Source organism: Natator depressus, chromosome 22, assembly GCF_965152275.1.
Source record: "Natator depressus isolate rNatDep1 chromosome 22, rNatDep2.hap1, whole genome shotgun sequence".
In the NCBI taxonomy this organism is placed as follows: Eukaryota; Metazoa; Chordata; order Testudines; family Cheloniidae; genus Natator; species Natator depressus.
Window position 1 is genome coordinate 7,046,778 of NC_134255.1, and position 16,483 is coordinate 7,063,260.

At 44.1% G+C, this 16,483-nt stretch overlaps 1 protein-coding gene across 3 annotated transcripts in view; it reads left to right on the forward strand.

Annotated features, from left to right (window-relative positions):
• The window catches only part of PRDM10 (PR/SET domain 10), a 72,516-nt gene extending 56,477 nt beyond the window's left edge, over window positions 1-16,039 (forward strand). For all 3 annotated transcript variants that reach the window (XM_074936624.1, XM_074936627.1, XM_074936625.1), the window contains exons 17-23: window positions 1,128-1,328; window positions 2,515-2,658; window positions 5,777-5,947; window positions 7,697-7,837; window positions 9,770-9,938; window positions 10,932-11,044; window positions 12,438-16,039. In XM_074936624.1, coding sequence (XP_074792725.1) covers window positions 1,128-1,328; window positions 2,515-2,658; window positions 5,777-5,947; window positions 7,697-7,837; window positions 9,770-9,938; window positions 10,932-11,044; window positions 12,438-12,674 — 1,176 coding nt within the window. In that variant the 3' untranslated portion in view covers window positions 12,675-16,039. The remainder of the gene's footprint in view (window positions 1-1,127; window positions 1,329-2,514; window positions 2,659-5,776; window positions 5,948-7,696; window positions 7,838-9,769; window positions 9,939-10,931; window positions 11,045-12,437) is intronic.
• Window positions 16,040-16,483: the final 444 nt, after the last annotated feature.

Here is a 16,483-nt window from a genome sequence, read left to right on the forward strand (position 1 = left end):
CATTCGTACCAGCTCTGTCCATGCAGAAATGCATTGAAGCTAGGGCAACTAAATGCAAACCAGATATTTCAGTTCAGTTTTTCTCCACTTTGTTTTGGAGCCTGTTCTAAGGACTCCGTGTCTGATCTCGGTGTTGAAGATTGCCAGTCCAATTAGGGGGTTGCGAACTTCGTAGCGTCTGTAGGCTCAGCTTTTTTGCACACACCACGAGCTCCTTGCAGTGTCGGAGCCCATGTGGCTAAAGGTCTGGTTTTCAGAGGTGCCGCGAACCCCCCGTTGCTTTTGACTTCAGCGGGAGCTGTGGGTGCTCAGCACTTGTAAAAGGGAGTTAGGCACCTATTTATCTTGAAGGATCTGGCCTTTTATTGTGAGCTATCCACTTCTCAGCCACATTCCAGTGATTCCCAGTGTTCTGTAGCCTGCAGCTTCTTCTCCTTTGCCTTTGGTGGGCGCCTCTGCTTTCCCTGAGTACGACCTGCTCATTGGCCTCTCTCCCTGACACGGACTTTTATTTATTCTGGAAAAGTTGCCTTCATAATGTGGTTCACTGATGCCTCCTATCTGTGGTTGAGAAGAGCATCCCGCTCCTTGCTGACGGTTTCTTTAGTTTTGTTTAGCTTGCTTCTTTTTTTAACATTAGTATACAGGGTTACTTTGCTGTTTTTCTCTAACTGGAGCTCCTAAGATGTGTCTAAAGAAACTAGACTTAAAACAGACTTGCTGATCTCTTGTAGTTATTAAAGACCCAGTGATGCTTGAGCAAGAGTAGAGATGTTAATCCTAGTAGCCTAGGCAAATTCCAGTTCAGGTGATTACATTCTGCCTCCCATTGTCAGTTGAATAGGGTTTTCCTTCTCAATTCCTGACCTAAGTAGTTGTGTAGCGCTGGGTTTCTGTGCAGCGTCGAGCAGTTATTACATTCCATCTTGGAGATACTTGTCTCACCGGCTGGTAAAGTGATACGTGTGTGTGTGAGACAGAGAGAAACAACGATTATATAAAATTGTTCTACAAATCCCTCTTAAAAGAGGCATGTGAATTTTCTGGGTGGAGACACACAAACTCTATCTGTTTTGGGCACTGCCATTGGTGTTATGCTGCTCTCATTCCAAATTTTTGACCCACAGGTGTACAAGAGTGCCAGCAAACGCAAAGCCCATATTCTGAAGAACCATCCCGGTGCTGAGCTACCTCCGAGTATCCGGAAACTGCGCCCAGCAGGACCGGGAGAGCCAGACCCCATGCTGAGTACTCACACCCAGCTCACGGGCACTATAGCCACTCCCCCAGTCTGTTGTCCTCACTGTTCCAAACAGTACAGCAGTAAGGTACTGTGAGTGTCTCCTTGCCTCAGAACAGAGCCCCTCCCTTGTGACGTTGTTCCACCACAGATCTTGCATTGGTCAATCCAGGGGTTCAGCCCTTTCATCATGAATCAGACAGCTGATTTCAAGCTAACTGAGTGCTAACAATGTGAACACTGTTTATTTGATTTACAAAGAAAGGAAGTGTGAAGTGGTTAGATTAGGGAACTGGTTGTCAGGATTCCTAGGTTCTATTCCAAGCTCTGCCATTGATTTGCTGTGTGATGTTGGATAAATTGCTTTATCTGCCTGGGTGTCAGGGCTTGTCTATATGTGGAAATTGACCAGAATAGCTATTGTGGAATAAGCTCTTAACAGAATACCTTCCCATGTAGACACTTCTATTACAGAATAAAATTGTTTACACAGAGTGTTATTCCAGATAGCTATAGCACTTTACATTCAGACCCTACCATATTCCGGAAAAACATCCCTTAGCCAAAGGAGATAATATTTACGCCCCTCCTGGGTACATGAGTTTAAAAGAGTGTTTTTTTTTCCTTTTCCAGGGTTGAGTCCTGATGAATTCCTGGTTTTCTAGGAGTGGGCCTCGCATGGTACACGCAGAGCTTTCGCTCACAGTATTTCCTGCTTTTTAAACACTGGCAGCCAGGTTTTCCAAAGTGGCCTCTCATTTTGCACGCCTCCATTTTGGGATGGTCACTTGCGACATCTTGGGCCTGACTTTCAGAGGTGCTGAGCATTCACAGCTCCACTTGAAGACAACGGTTGTTGCAGGTGCTCAGCACCTGTTAAAATCAGGCACAGCGTGTCCCAGGTTGAACACCCAAACTCTGAGGCACCCAGAATCAGGGCCACTTTTGCGAACGTTGTTTGTGGGTTTTTCAAAACTGTCCCCTTAGGTTTCTTTTGATGGGTCTTTTTTTATGAGATGGGTAGTACAGAGAGGAAGGAAGGAGTCAGAGACAGAAGAGACTTTCTGCTCTCTTCTGAACAAGTACTCAAAACATTGACGGTGTGGGGGAGATTGGGGCCATGGAGTTTGAGAGGCAAAAGCTCATCATCAGGCAAGTCTAATTCATATGAACTCCATGGTCTTTGTGTTTTCTCACTGGTGACCAGAGCATCGCATGGTCTGAGGAATCTCGCTGGCCATCTCCCTAACCCTCTTCTCTGCACCCCTCCACAGACCAAGATGGTACAACACATTCGCAAGAAGCACCCTGAGTTTGCTCAGCTCCCTAACACGATACACACGCCCTTGGCAGCAGCCGTCATCAGTTCCACCCCTGCCGTTTTAACCACTGACAGCACTACTGGAGAGACCGTTGTGGTAAGAATGCAAAGGATGGTAAATCAGGCCAGCTGAGTGAAACAGTCAGATATCCTAGATTATAATGATTATTAGCATTTGCTTGGCTCCCATCACTTTGGTATTACAAGGCTTATGTTGAGACATTCCCATAGATCACTTCTGTATATGAATCTATGCAATTTACTGTTGTTCCTCCCTGTTTAAAGATCTAAAGATTTGCCCACTAGCCTTACCCCACCCTCTCCTGTCCTCACTACTCATATGTTATGGACTCCAGATGGTATTTTCAAAAACACCTAAGTGATTTAGGGCACAAGTTCCAGTAATAGTCGATGGAACTTGTGCTCCTAAATCACTTTAGCGCTTTGGAAAATCTCCTGTTCCATCCTAATGGCCGAGGACTGGACTATACTCCCTTTAGAGCTAATCAAAGCCACCCCTTAATCATTTGGGTGGGGTGTTATTTGAGTGATCTCAGCTCCCTCCATCACCACTGGTGAAGCATGCTGCCTTCACAACACTCCCAGCAGCCAAGTCAGCGAATGGCAGAGACCAGAAAATTGTTCTGGTCTCCCCTGAATGGCAAAGGACCAACCACCTGCAAAATTTAAAAAAAATGTCATCCACACTTTAAACTTTATTTCAAGACTGTTCACTGAAACTGTAAATAACAGTGACCAGTGTGTGCTTGAGAGAGGGCAAACTCGTCCATAATTACTATTATTATTTATATTACCATAGCACCAGTGGCAGACCAGAACCCTATTGTGCTCGGCACTGTACTAGCAGAAAATGTTCCTGATGCTTCTGGCTTGGTACATCAGATTAGCCAAGTGTTAATTGTTTCTTCAGGTTTAGTAAATACAATAGCACAGAGCAGCACTGCTTCACTTAGGTAGGTAGGATAGCTGGAATATATTTGCAGAAATGATTAGTCAACCTGGAAACACAGACCAGGCTCCTGGAAGGACAACATTTCTGCTTCTATAAAGAATAATTCAGAGCTTGTGGATCCAATTTTTTGTTTATTATTTGTTCATTCTATTATGATGACACCTAAGAATACCAAACAGGATCTGGGCCTGTTCTGCTTAATGGCTGTATAAACACAGAGCAAAGAGCAGGTTTCAGCTTCATTACAATATCACATTCTAGTGTCTGGGCACTTAAATCTGCATTAAGATGTGTAAATTGTGCATTTATGTGCCTAACTGCCACTTTAAGTGCCCTTATGCTAGAATAGGACTTTCTCGATCGGGCTTTTGATGCATGCGTTTGCTCCAATACTTGAATAAAAATGCTACAATTGCAAGGAGCAGAACTTCCTCTTTATTTTTGTGTAACCTTAAAATACTATTGTAGAAATCATTTTCTGGTTGACAGGGCTGGTGCAAGCAGAGAAAAACAAACAGCCACTTTGCATCCTGCTCTTTGGGGAAATATGAATCTCAGGCAAGATCTGTAACTCATAAAGCTGCCTTATCTGCTTCTTCAGCAGCTGGAACAGATGGGGAATAAACTCATCTCTGGCTGCCTAGGACCCTCTCTTGCTTCGCAGTCCTGTAGATCATAAGGATGGCACTTACCATTCAGTTCAGTTATACCAACAGGAAGGTTTTCAGAATGTTCCAAAGACGAACGGTTACATTTCCCAGCTGCGAATCCAGATCTCTTTTGGCTTGTGAATGAAGATAGTAACAGTGTGATGTTGGCATGTGGGGTTTCTCTGCACATGGCTGAGTGAGGCTAAGGCTGAATTAAGCGGGGCGCTGAGGATCACCAACATAGGTTCTGTAGCTGGGAACGGATGGAACTAAGTTTGGAACCCACTAGCATAGGTAGCAAGAGTCAGTGTATAGTAACTCCTCACTTAATGTTGTAGTTATGTTATATATATATATACACACACACAGTATAAGTTTTAAACAAACAATTTAATACCGGTACACAGTGATGATGGTTGTGAAGCTTGGTTGAGGTGGTGAAGTCAGAGGGTGGGATGTTTCCCAGGGAATGCCTTACTGCTAAATGATGAACTAGCACTCGGCTGAGCCCTCAAGGGTTAACCCATTGTTGTTACTGTAGCCTCACACTCTACAAGGCAGCATGAGTGGAGGCAGGGGAGACAGCACGGCAGAGAGAGACCAAGACACACACCCTGTGTGTGAGAGAATTGCTCCTTTAAGTAAGCTTACCCCACTCTTAAATACACTGCCTTAATCAGCAAGCTGAGACAGCAGCTGCTGCCAGGAAGCTCCCTCCATCCTGAGCCCCGTCGTGTGTCCCACCTGCTCTATGGAAGATGGGGTAAGCGGGGTGCAGGAACAGGGGGGAGGGGGACAGCTGAGGCCCCCCCCCACACACACACACACATACACACAGCAAGCAGGAGGCTCTGGAGAGATGCTCCAAGGCAGAGGGCAGGAGCAGCACATGGCAGTGGGGGGAGGGACAGCTGAACTGCCGGCAATCGTAGCCTGCTGGGCGGCTGCTGCACAGGGAGCTTAGGGGGGCAGGGAGCTGATACGGGGGCTGCCGGTCCACCCTGGTTCCAAGCCCCCACAACCATAAGGGACCACTGGGATCATCTAGTCTGACCTCTGACGGGAGGTCTGGATTCGCAGCTGGGAAATGTAACCGTTCGTCTTTGGAACATTCAGTGGTCCCTTATGGCCTTAGACTCTACAAACGTATGAACTGTTCTCTCACAATTATTTGCCAGCATGACACACCCATTGCAGCCCCATTACAAGATGTGATTATTTTGTGGTTGTCTGAAATGTCAGTCTTTGGGAAGGTGGCCCACAGCAATTAAAAGCTGAGTACAGCTGTATTGAGTAACAGGAGAGTAAATCTTAACCTGGGAGAGTGTGATGTTCCTTCCTGTATGCCTTGTCCCCTGCCAGTGATAAGGAAAGAGAGTGAGCATGAAAATATGGGTCCCCCACGATGTAGAACAGAGCACTCCCACTGGCCTGATTGCTGACAGAATCTCATTAAGCGGAGCTCCATACACAGTAAGCTCTTCTAAATTACTGACCAGGCTTCAGTGGTTTAGGCTAGGTTAAGTACAAACGTGCAAAGTGTTCAGCCCAAGAGATAACATTGCACGATGCACTGTGCCTCTCTTCCTCAGACAACAGATCTGCTGACGCAAGCAATGACAGAACTGTCCCAGACCCTGACGACAGACTATCGAACCCCACAGGGAGATTATCAGCGAATCCAGTACATCCCTGTGTCACAATCCACAGCTGGCCTGCAGCAGCCCCAGCACATACAGCTGCAGGTTGTGCAAGTGGCCCAGGTAGGTAATCGACTGAGGATGTATCTTAGATCTCTCCCCGAGCCTGAGTGACGCCACGGTTTTGAAGACTTTAAACAAAATGTTATGATGGTGAAAGGTTTTGGGGAGGTCTCACCTAGAGACTGAAGCTCAAGCTAAATTTCCGGTGCTGCTCCAGGGGCTGCCCCTCGGGAATTGACAAAGTGAGTCAGAGGGTGACCCACTTCTGCACTTGGGAGGAGCAGTTTGAACTTCTTCTTTCTCCCGGAGACCTGGAGCCAAAATCTGAAAGCTTGGCAAGTGTTTGCTTTCTCCATGTATTAACTCTTAGGGTGTTCGGAATCCTCTGTGACATTCAGTAACCCCCGTAAAAATAAATAGAGAGGGTAACTGGATTAATGAAGCTGGGGAAATGGATTTCAGGCAGCTTTGCACAACCAGATCAGCTCCTTTACATCCTTCAGCCTCTGATTGCTTGGGTGGATCTGAAAGTGTCAAACAGCTTATATTTGAGCCTGAAATGGGGAGCTGTTTCCTGTCCTTTTGTTGCTCATTTTTAGCAATGCTGCACCCCTTGTTAACGATGGCCTAAATACTGGCACCGTTTGACATGAATTTATGAAGTTTTAATGATTTAGCTGCTGAGATTCTGGTGCCTGCAGCTTTGCATTGATTTTAACAAGGTGTGATGTCTCTAATTAAATTACTATAATTAAGTAGAAGTTGGTGCCTCTAAGGGTCTTTAATAGGTAAGACACTGGAAATTTCACTTTTCTTTCCCCTAACATAGATCTGTATCTAATCAGAGCATGGATATGCAGTTCTGGAATGTATGAACACATACATTTACAGAGAGGAAGGATGGTCCAGTAGTTAGGGCACTAGTCTAGGACTTGGGAGTTCAAGTCCCTGATCTGCCACGGATTCCTGTGTAATTTTGGGCAGATCACTTACTCCTGGTCTACACTACAGAGCTAGGTCGACGTAAGGCAGCTTATGTCGACCTAACTCTGTAAGCATCTACCCTAAAACGTAGCTCCCACCAATGTAACTCGCGCACTACACCGCCCGGATGGGTAACTCCACCTCCGCGAGAGGTTTCACGCTTAGGTTGATGTAGTTAGATCGACACAGTGTCAGTGTAGACACGGCATTGCTTACACTGTCTGGCGCTGCCTGTCAGAAGCCGTCCCACAATGCCCACACTGACAGCTAGATCTGTGCAAGTGCTCCTGGTGAGGGTGTGCACCGCCAGCATAAGGAGCGTAGTGTAGACATGCAAAAGCGATTGAATTACTGTGGTGGCTGTCCGTCGACCTAACTTGGGGCGACTTAATTTTGAAATATTGACTTGCCCTTAGTCTGTCTGTGCCTGGGATCCCCATCTGTACAGTGGATTCTCTACCTCACAGGGGTGCTGTGAGAATAAATACATTAAAGATCGTGAGGCACTCAGATGCTATGGTAATTGGCACCATATAACTGGATAGATTTAATAATTGGAGAACTGTCTCTTTGCGCCACTAAATTTATCATTTACCTTCCATTATGACTCAAATTTTTAGCCCTGTTTACAAGTTAGCAACAACCCTGTTGTAACGCAGGCTACTGATCAATCCAAGTGTTGCTTATTGTTTAATATTTGTATTATGATAGTGCCCAACATTAGGATCATGGCCCCATTGCTCTGGGTACTATGCAAACAGAAAGGTGGACACAGTCCCTGCCCCAGAGAGTTTACAGTCCACAACTCTGCTTTGATTTTCCCAGGCTACCTCACCTCACCAGTCCCAGCATTCCACGGTGGACGTTGGACAGCTGCATGACCCCCAGACGTACACCCAGCACGCCATCCAGGTGCAGCATATCCAGGTCACAGAGCCAGCCCCAGCAACGCAGTCGTCATCACAGGTATCCCACGCTCTCCATGCAAAGAGCATTCTTCGTGCCAGGATGCTCAAGCTGGAGTTTTATACAGCCCTATGCACCTGATGCTCTGTCCGTAGGACTCCCCTTGAAATCCTTAAGAGTACTGCACATGGAGCCATTGCAACATTAGGATCTTGATATTATTTAATAGTTCCCAGATATTCCCATTTATCGCAGCATATGCAAGGTAGGGGTGTAAAGACACTTAGGTGGACATATTTATGACTCCATATGGTTAAAGGGATGAAAGAAGTTCACAGATCTGCGAATACTGGCCATCCTCAAGGGAGCTCAGGGGAAGATGTGCATTTTAGAGAGACGTTATGGACTCGGCATGAAGCTAGCAAATCCTGAGTTCTAATCCTGGTCTGCCATTAACCAGCTCTCTGTGCCTCAGTTTTCCCATCCGTATAATAGGGCTAATGATACTTAGAGTGCATATTTGAAAATATAAAGTGCCCACGTACAATGGTGGTGGGTATTTTAGAAATGCAGAGATAGCTTATGAGAGATATGGATAATGATTTATTAATTTATTTAGATTGTTTAAATGGACAGTTTCTTTTTAAAAATGCAAGTCTCTTCCTGTATGTACAAGATTAACACAGTATTTAAACAAAAGCATTTACACGCTGGCTTGGTGCCAATAAAGGATTCTCAGGAGTCTCCCAGTCATCTGTCCTAAAACCCTATTTGACTTCATCTCTCCCTCGGAAAAGCTTGAGGTAAAATATAGGCCTTGCAGTCATCAAATCAGGCTGTGGCAGACACAGGAGTGAGGTAAACTCCAAGGCCCTTCACTGAAAATGCTCTGCCAGCAGCCCTCTCTTATGTAAGCCAGGGGATCATGTAGAGAAACAGCCTTGAAGGTAGGTACAGCCCCCACATTACTCTCTGGCTACTTGTTTTAAAGCAGTGATGACTAATGGCAGAGGTATTCCCAGGCAGTTAATTCCCAGGCTCTGAGACCAATAATGAATTATTTCTGTTACACACTGAAACTATCTGAAGAAGGATTAAAGCCCTTTTCCTAAGCATCAGAAAGTTCAAAATTCAACTCTTGTTGCCCCAGAGAGTGTTCAGTTTGTAGTACTGGTCTTTTCTGAGCAGTTAAAAGACTTGTACTGTTTCTGGTTCTGATCCCGGCTCCCTGCCCCAGACTTGCTGCGTGACGTTGGGCAAATCACATCTCTCTACCTCCGTTTACCTATCTCGGAACTGGGTCTAATAGTACTGACTGAGCACACAAAGAGGTTGTGAGGCTCTTTGAGTGGAAGGTGCTATAGAAGATCAAAGCACTGTTATTATTACAGTATCAGAGGGGTCGCCGTGTTAGTCTGGATCTGTAAAAGCGGCAAAGAGTCCTGTGGCACCTTACAGACTAACAGATGTATTGGAGCATGAGCTTTCGTGGGTGACTCTTTGCCTATTATTATTACAGTGACCAGTGGTAGAGCAGGACTTAATTGTAAACATGCAACGAAGTTTATAGTTGTCCACAGAACAGGTGCAGCGTGGGTGGCAGCAGCGGAAGATGTTCCCATACTGTTCTGCCACCCTTGCCCTGGTATGAAAGAGACCTGAGGATGAGAAAGGAGTTCATGCTCCACGCGCATTCATTCAGAGTTCGGCCTCTTCTGAGATTGCCGGTTGTGGGAGTGGTTGTGATACGGACATTTTTTCAACTAGGAATGACTCAGGGAACCCACTGATTCCTGTGCCAAAAGACAGCTGCAAATGTGCAATAACTATTGATCGCTGCTGACCTGGGCTGAGGCTTGCATTGTCAACTAAAGGATTAGTCCGATAGTATCCTAATACTAAGAGGAATATACCTCCAGCAGTACAAATGCGTGTAAGCCTTACCGTGCTGGCAGATAAATAATTATGTCTGTTTTCATGGTGTTGTTCTAGGTGGGAGCTCAGCCATTGAGTCCCTCATCACAACAGTCTCAGCAGGAACTCAGCCCCTCCCAAATGCAAACAACCACATCAGCACCAAGCCAAACTCTCCAGCAACAGCAAGGATCCTCGGTCCAGCACACGTATCTACCCAGCACATGGAACTCGTTTCGTAGCTACCGTAAGTATCAGAAATGCGAGGAGGTCAGCAATCACACTAACTCCTTTTGGGACTGGATTCAAGTCTCTTAGGCCCTTTTCCTCCATTTCCCCAGATGTAAAATGGGAAGTGTAATACTTCCCTACTTCACAGGGGATTGGGAGGATTCATTAGTTAATGTTCATTAAACTCTTTGAAGAGGAACAGGGCTATATAAATACAAACTATTATTATTGGACTTTCCCCTTTCCAGGCTGGAGTCACACCCTTATGCTTTAAGTGGTCTGTTTTAGCAGGCTGGCTTCTCTTTTCCAAGGGGAGTGCATTTGGCACGAATAAGTCTGACTTGGAGAATGGATTGTTTAAATTCAGAGGAAAGCCCGAACGCATTCCGAAAAGGCTCATTTAGGAGAGGGTGACACAAAATGGACTTTTCACACCTGATGTCAAGTACCTTCCTGTGCAACTCTGGCCAGCAACCCCCTATGAATCCTGGAACAACACATCCTTGAGGAATACTTCCATATGTGGCAACGATGGGATATGATGGCTATGAACTAAAGGCCAGATCCCGAGATGATGTCAGTTGGTGTAGCTCCACTGAAGTCAATAGGGCTATGCAGATTTTCACCACCTGAGGATCCGGCCCTAAGTGTCTGATTCTTTCTTCCACGGGAGCTCAAATTTTGCCCAGATGAAGGCTGTGTTGAGAACTCACCAGAAGCCCAACACTTAAATTGCATGATCCGGCATCAGTTGCTGCCTAATCTTGCAGCCCTTGGAGACTGGGTGCCAGCATGAAACTTCCATCTTGATTTAAGCAGCCGCACTGCACTTCATGCTGAAACTTGTACTCTTGGCCAGTCAGCCTTACCTCTGCGTTAAAATGGGGATAGTCTCAGGCCCTATTGTAGCACTCCCAGGCTTTATTTGACCCTCAGGCCACCCTTATTATTGTCTTCCATACTAACCTCTGAGAGTGTTTTAAGTATAATTCTTCATTCTCTTTTCTAGCATCTGAAATTCAGATGATGGCCATCCCACAGGGTCAGTATGTGATCGCAGAGACCTCTGTAGGCACTCCTGTCACCACAGTGAACACAGGGCAAGTAAAAGCAGTCACCCAGGTAAGCAGAAGGATGGCAGTCTTTGTTCTGGGAGGATGAATTAGACATAAAGCGCTCGGTCTGAACACATTAAAGAAACACCAAAAGAAATGTCAGGGGGGCCCAAAGTAGGAAACATGGTGGTGTCATACCAAGGGTACATGTAAAGGTGTTTTCTGAAGTTAGGAGCTAATGTGCCTTACAACTGATAAAAACTGAATGTGTGTGTGTGTGTGTGTGTGTGTGTGTGTGTAAGTGACAGAGAGATAGAATTGTATAATCTAAAAGGTCACAGGCCTTCTGCAACACTTGTACCAAGTACCATATTGGGGCAGTGTCCGTAGCTACGCTTGCAACCCTTAGTTACCTTACATGCTGGGACTCAGGAGGCCCAAAGCTGAGGAGCAGTGTGGCATTGTTCTTTAGGATCCAGGAGGCAAGAAATGATCTATTTGGTGGGAAAGTGTCAGTCATCTACTTCAAGGGAAACATAGTTAATTATTTATGTCGTACCACAATCCCTATGAGGTGGGGTGGCAAGGTGATCTGCCCCTTTAAGGGGTTGCAGAGCTAGGGAGCAGCAAGCCCTGGCCTAAGGAGAAGCCCAGCAGGTAGGAGCTGGGAATCAAAGCCAATCATTAGCTGCTGCTTAGTTGGATATGCTGATCACCCTGCTACACACAAGTGAAAATGAAGAACCCTGTACCAATGCATTTACAGTCTGATGCCACCGTGTGGCAGACATTTACTCGTATGAGTGGCTTTACATGAGCAAATAGTTTCATTTAGCTCATCAAACTGAGTCCAGGACTATTCCCTTGCATTAATGATTGCAGGATCAGGGCCCAAATTAGTAGTATTGATTAGTTAAAATACTTCAGATAAGTAAATATTTATTAAAGCTGGCTACAGATAGAAATGAATTTTCAAAACAGTTTTAGAAACTTTTAAACTCTTTGCATAACTGAATGGTATGAATGGACTCAGTGAAAGCTGCCATGATACTCATATTGTCTAGCAGGAGATCCAACATACTGATATAGAATACAGAAAATACAGCTCCCACTGGAATGTATGGCAAAATAGGAGACTTTCAGAGTTATTGTAAAGTGAGTTAGTTATTTAAATTTTTTGCATGGGTGGGTTAACTATACAGTTGGTTTTAGCCAATGTTAAATTAACCCCTTTTTTTATAGTAGTTAAATGAGCCGTACAACTTTGAAAGTATCCTGTTTGTGTTTTTTTTCTGTCAACGTTTAAATGCAATACAGTTTAGTTTTATAATCGCCCATTCATATAGAAAATATCCCCCAGTGCTGAGACAGAAAAGTTGTAATAAGAAGGTGTGAGAGAAAGATGGCTATTCAGCGGGTCTGAAACACAACCATAACTTGTGCTTCTACTCTCTGTGCAGACCCATTATGTGATATCTGAAGGTCAACCCGATCTGGATGTAAAACAGAACTCTTCACTCTCCAGTGGGGTGCAGGTGGGTGTGTCTCAGCCATCAGCACACTGTGACCCCTTGGAATCACAACCAACCAATCAACAGCAAACCACGCAGTACATCATCACTACAACCACCGACGGGAATGGGGGCAGTGAAGTGCACATCACTAAACCAAGAACTTTCTCCGCAGAGCACGAATGAAGAAATCCCATTGTGTCACCTGACTTTAAGGACAATCTCTCCCCCATAACATCTGGGTGTCCTGGAGCTCATTATGTTTTAAAGTATTCATTCACATAACTTCAGCTAGAATCTTGGCGCTCTTGTTGATGCTTTATAAGGGGGTTTAAGTCACAGCAACAACTAAAAAATACCCTCAAAACCCTTTGGGAATATGCAAATCTTTAAGGAAAAGGAAAAAGTGAGAAGCGGAAACTGCTTGCCCAGAACTTTGCTTTTTGGCATGTCTGAGGACCCTTATTTTCCCTTTGTGGAAGTATCATAGTATACAACATTTATTATAAAGATGGGAGAAAATACTTGCCAAACAATTAGCTAACGGCAGATTATGCCCCATGTACATTTCTACCATCTACAGGTAAACAAAAAGACATCATATAAACTGCCTGTGGTATTCGCTGTATGTCAGAACTGCTCTCTGTGTCTTTATTTTTAAATGGCCAAGGAAGAAGGGAACATACCAGCTAGATAAAGAGCAGACCGCCTGGAAAGAAGCAGCAAATCGGTGACTCCTTGTGTGTGCGTGAGTGTGAGAGAGACAGATGTAACAATGAAGCTGTGAAACTGTGCACAAGCAGTCAATTAAATTATTATTTTAGCAACCTTTTAGAACTGTTTACATGTTCTCTGCGCTGCCCTGCCAAGAAGTTCTGGGGAGAATGAAAGATGCAGTCTTGAAACCTCAATGTTTGGAATTGAAATCCTAATAGCACATGACGGTAACACGGAGCCTATACTGTGTTTCCCCTGCACTCACAGGGAACTCTTCTTTTCCCTTGTAAACCAATAAAAGGCTCAGTAATGCTTAAACCTGAATAGTAGCTCTGTGCTGTGACCCCTAATGAGAATGGGGGGAGGGAGTTTAAAGAAATTGATTTTTTTTAAAAAAAAACCTTTTCTTTGGTAGTTTTAAAGTAAAAAGGCACTCCGAACTCTGTGCCTTACAATTGCTGTTTGAAACTCACTTTAACCTGCAATGTCAAAAGAGAACCTTTGTAACCTACTCCCTGTGTACACACTTTTTGCAAATGTGGTATACTTATCTCTAGGGCTGCCTCAAAATTTAATTTCTTTTCCCCATGAAGGTTGAATGGAAAGTTGGTTGCGCTGATTTTCCACGTACCTTGTGCTGCAATTCGTATGGACTGTTTCATAAAATGACCAGCCTTGGACTCAGGAAACATAAAAAAAGAATGCTAGTGGACCACTATTATAGGACAATGAAAGCCATCTCAAAGGATTGCTTGATCCGGCAGACCTGGTCTTTTATAGAGCTTGTGTTATGGTTTGGGACCAGGAGAAAGGGAAGCTGTGTCTTTAAAGCAGTTTATTTTTTCTTACATTGCTCCCCTTTAAGGGTCTGTTTGTTTGTTTTTAAACTAAGGGGAAGGGGTAATTTTTACTCTGGTACTGAGGAGAATATCACCACAGCTCCACTGATTCTTGATGGGAGATACTAAATATGCCTAAATCTCTAGTGACTCTACTTGAAAAGCTACCCCAAAGTGTCAGTGTCTAATAGGATACATTGTAAACTTTGGTCTTAATGGCCTTTTGTGACATAATAATTAACAGATGAGATCTCTATTTTGAATAACTTTTCTTTCGTGCTGCACTGAAGATCCCTGGCTTATACACGTGTCCCCATTGGTTTTGGTGGGGCTACTTGTGAGTGAGTAGGAGTTGCAGTAGCAGGCCCGATGATGCCAAACCTTAAACTGAAATCACAATTTAAAACCGTAACTGGACAACTACTTGATGGCGAAGCCTGGTGACACATATTGCTGTGATAAATAACATATCCGTTCATATGGAGTGGAAATAATGACCGTGCACGATGAGGTAAACCCTGTTTAAATATTGGCCAGCTCAGCATTGTTTTAGGGTAGTTTTGAAGTGATTGGCCAAAGTGTAGACTAAATTTGTACCTGGGATCTTCCTGCTTTGACTGTTCCGAAATGCTGGGGCATTAACAAGTGAGGGGCTTGGGTCCTGATCCAAAGCCCATTGAAGTGAATGAGCATCTTTCCATTGACTTCATTGGGCTTTGGATCAGGCCCTTTCTTTGCAGAGGTGCTGAACAACGGTCATCCTTATTGATTTCAACTGGAGTTGTACGTGCTGAGCACTTCTGAAAATCAGGCCTTTGGTATGTTGTTTGTGTCGGAGAAAAGAAGGAACCTAACTGCCCTGACTTTGCCTCACAGCTTCTTATTCAAAAAAGGGGGGCTTTTCTTAGATTGCCAGACGATCTACTGACTAAAAATGAAGGTATACACATTCCTCTACACAATTCTACAAATTTAAAATCAGATATGTGGTACTACAGATAATGAGAAGTAGGAGATCTGAAAATGTCACATGGTAAATAGTTACCGTTTTACAGGAGTCTTTTAAAGTCTTTCAAGGTCCAGTTTCCAGATATGAAGAATAAGCCTTTAAAGCATTGCAAATGTAGGCTTTAAAAAGTAATGTTTTCTTCAACTCTGTTTAGAAAACATTGCTAAATGGGGACACTTGTTCTTGTACCAGTTATTTCAAGTTGAAAACAAGCCAGTTGTTATGGAATGCAGTTTGAAAATGGCCTTTTTGAACTTGTATCTTGTTTATCAAGGATTTTTGTCCTGTGTCTCACAGAGGCACCACGTACAAAACCACCAGCCAGAAACCAAAGTGGTGGTTCACTTTGTGTCCCAAATTAATGGATGGATGAGAATACATTACAGTATATACAAAGAGAGACATAATCTTCCCTGGGAATTAAGCATCATGCATATTCATTCCAAGGTAATGAATTATAATGATTACACAGATTTGGGGAGAGAACAGAAATTTGGTAGTGAAAAATAGTCCTACAGTTGGGTCTGTAGTGCAGGGCCCCTCTTAAAAAAGAAAATCTGTTTCTATGGCTGTGTGCAGACAACATATGAATTTCTTTTCTTTTGCTGGAGCCAGCCCAAAGATCTCTGTCTCCTAAATAATGTCCCATCAGAGCTTAATTCTGGAGTACCCTTCATTGTCACTGAGAGCTAAAGGCTGCCCTAAGAATTACATGCTGGGTGCTCCCTTTGGCTTCCATTGGGGCCCCCTGCTCATGCTGCATCTGAGCGCAGAAGTTGGCCCTGACTCTGTACTCTCCAAAAGAATCTTACTTGCTTCTTTCCAAGAACTATTAAAAAACCTGGAACTAAATCTGGATGTTTCGTGGGACACTGAAGCTGACATACTAGTTGCATCATTCTGACCCTGTTCTGTTATTTAAATGTGTCTGTTTATTGTACATTCAGTGACCGTTATAGTGTTAATAGGATTGTGATTTCTGGCAGGTGTAAAAACAAAATTAATAAATTTTTCTTCTTTTTTAAATACTGAACATGATTTGTGCATTCATGATGATTGCAGCAGCAGCTGTTGTAGTCAAATATGATTCAGCTTACACCAGTAAGTTACTTGTCTTAAGCTTCCAGGTCCCCTAACTTCCAAGGTGCTGCATAATTTTACCCCTCCATACTTCTGCCCTTGGGACTTTTTGTATTACCCTCCACTTTGCCATATACTGATCATATAATTCTCCAATAAACACCTTCTCATCTTCTTCCATGCTGCCTGCTCTGCATGGAATGTCTACCCTAAGTTCACATGCAAGGCCACTGTCTTTGCCTTGATCAAATCCTTCCTCAGGACCCAATTTACCATCATGCTAGCAGCGTAATTTGGGATTCTTTATTCTATAGATAGTCACTGTGTCATTACATTTTTGGCCGCATCCT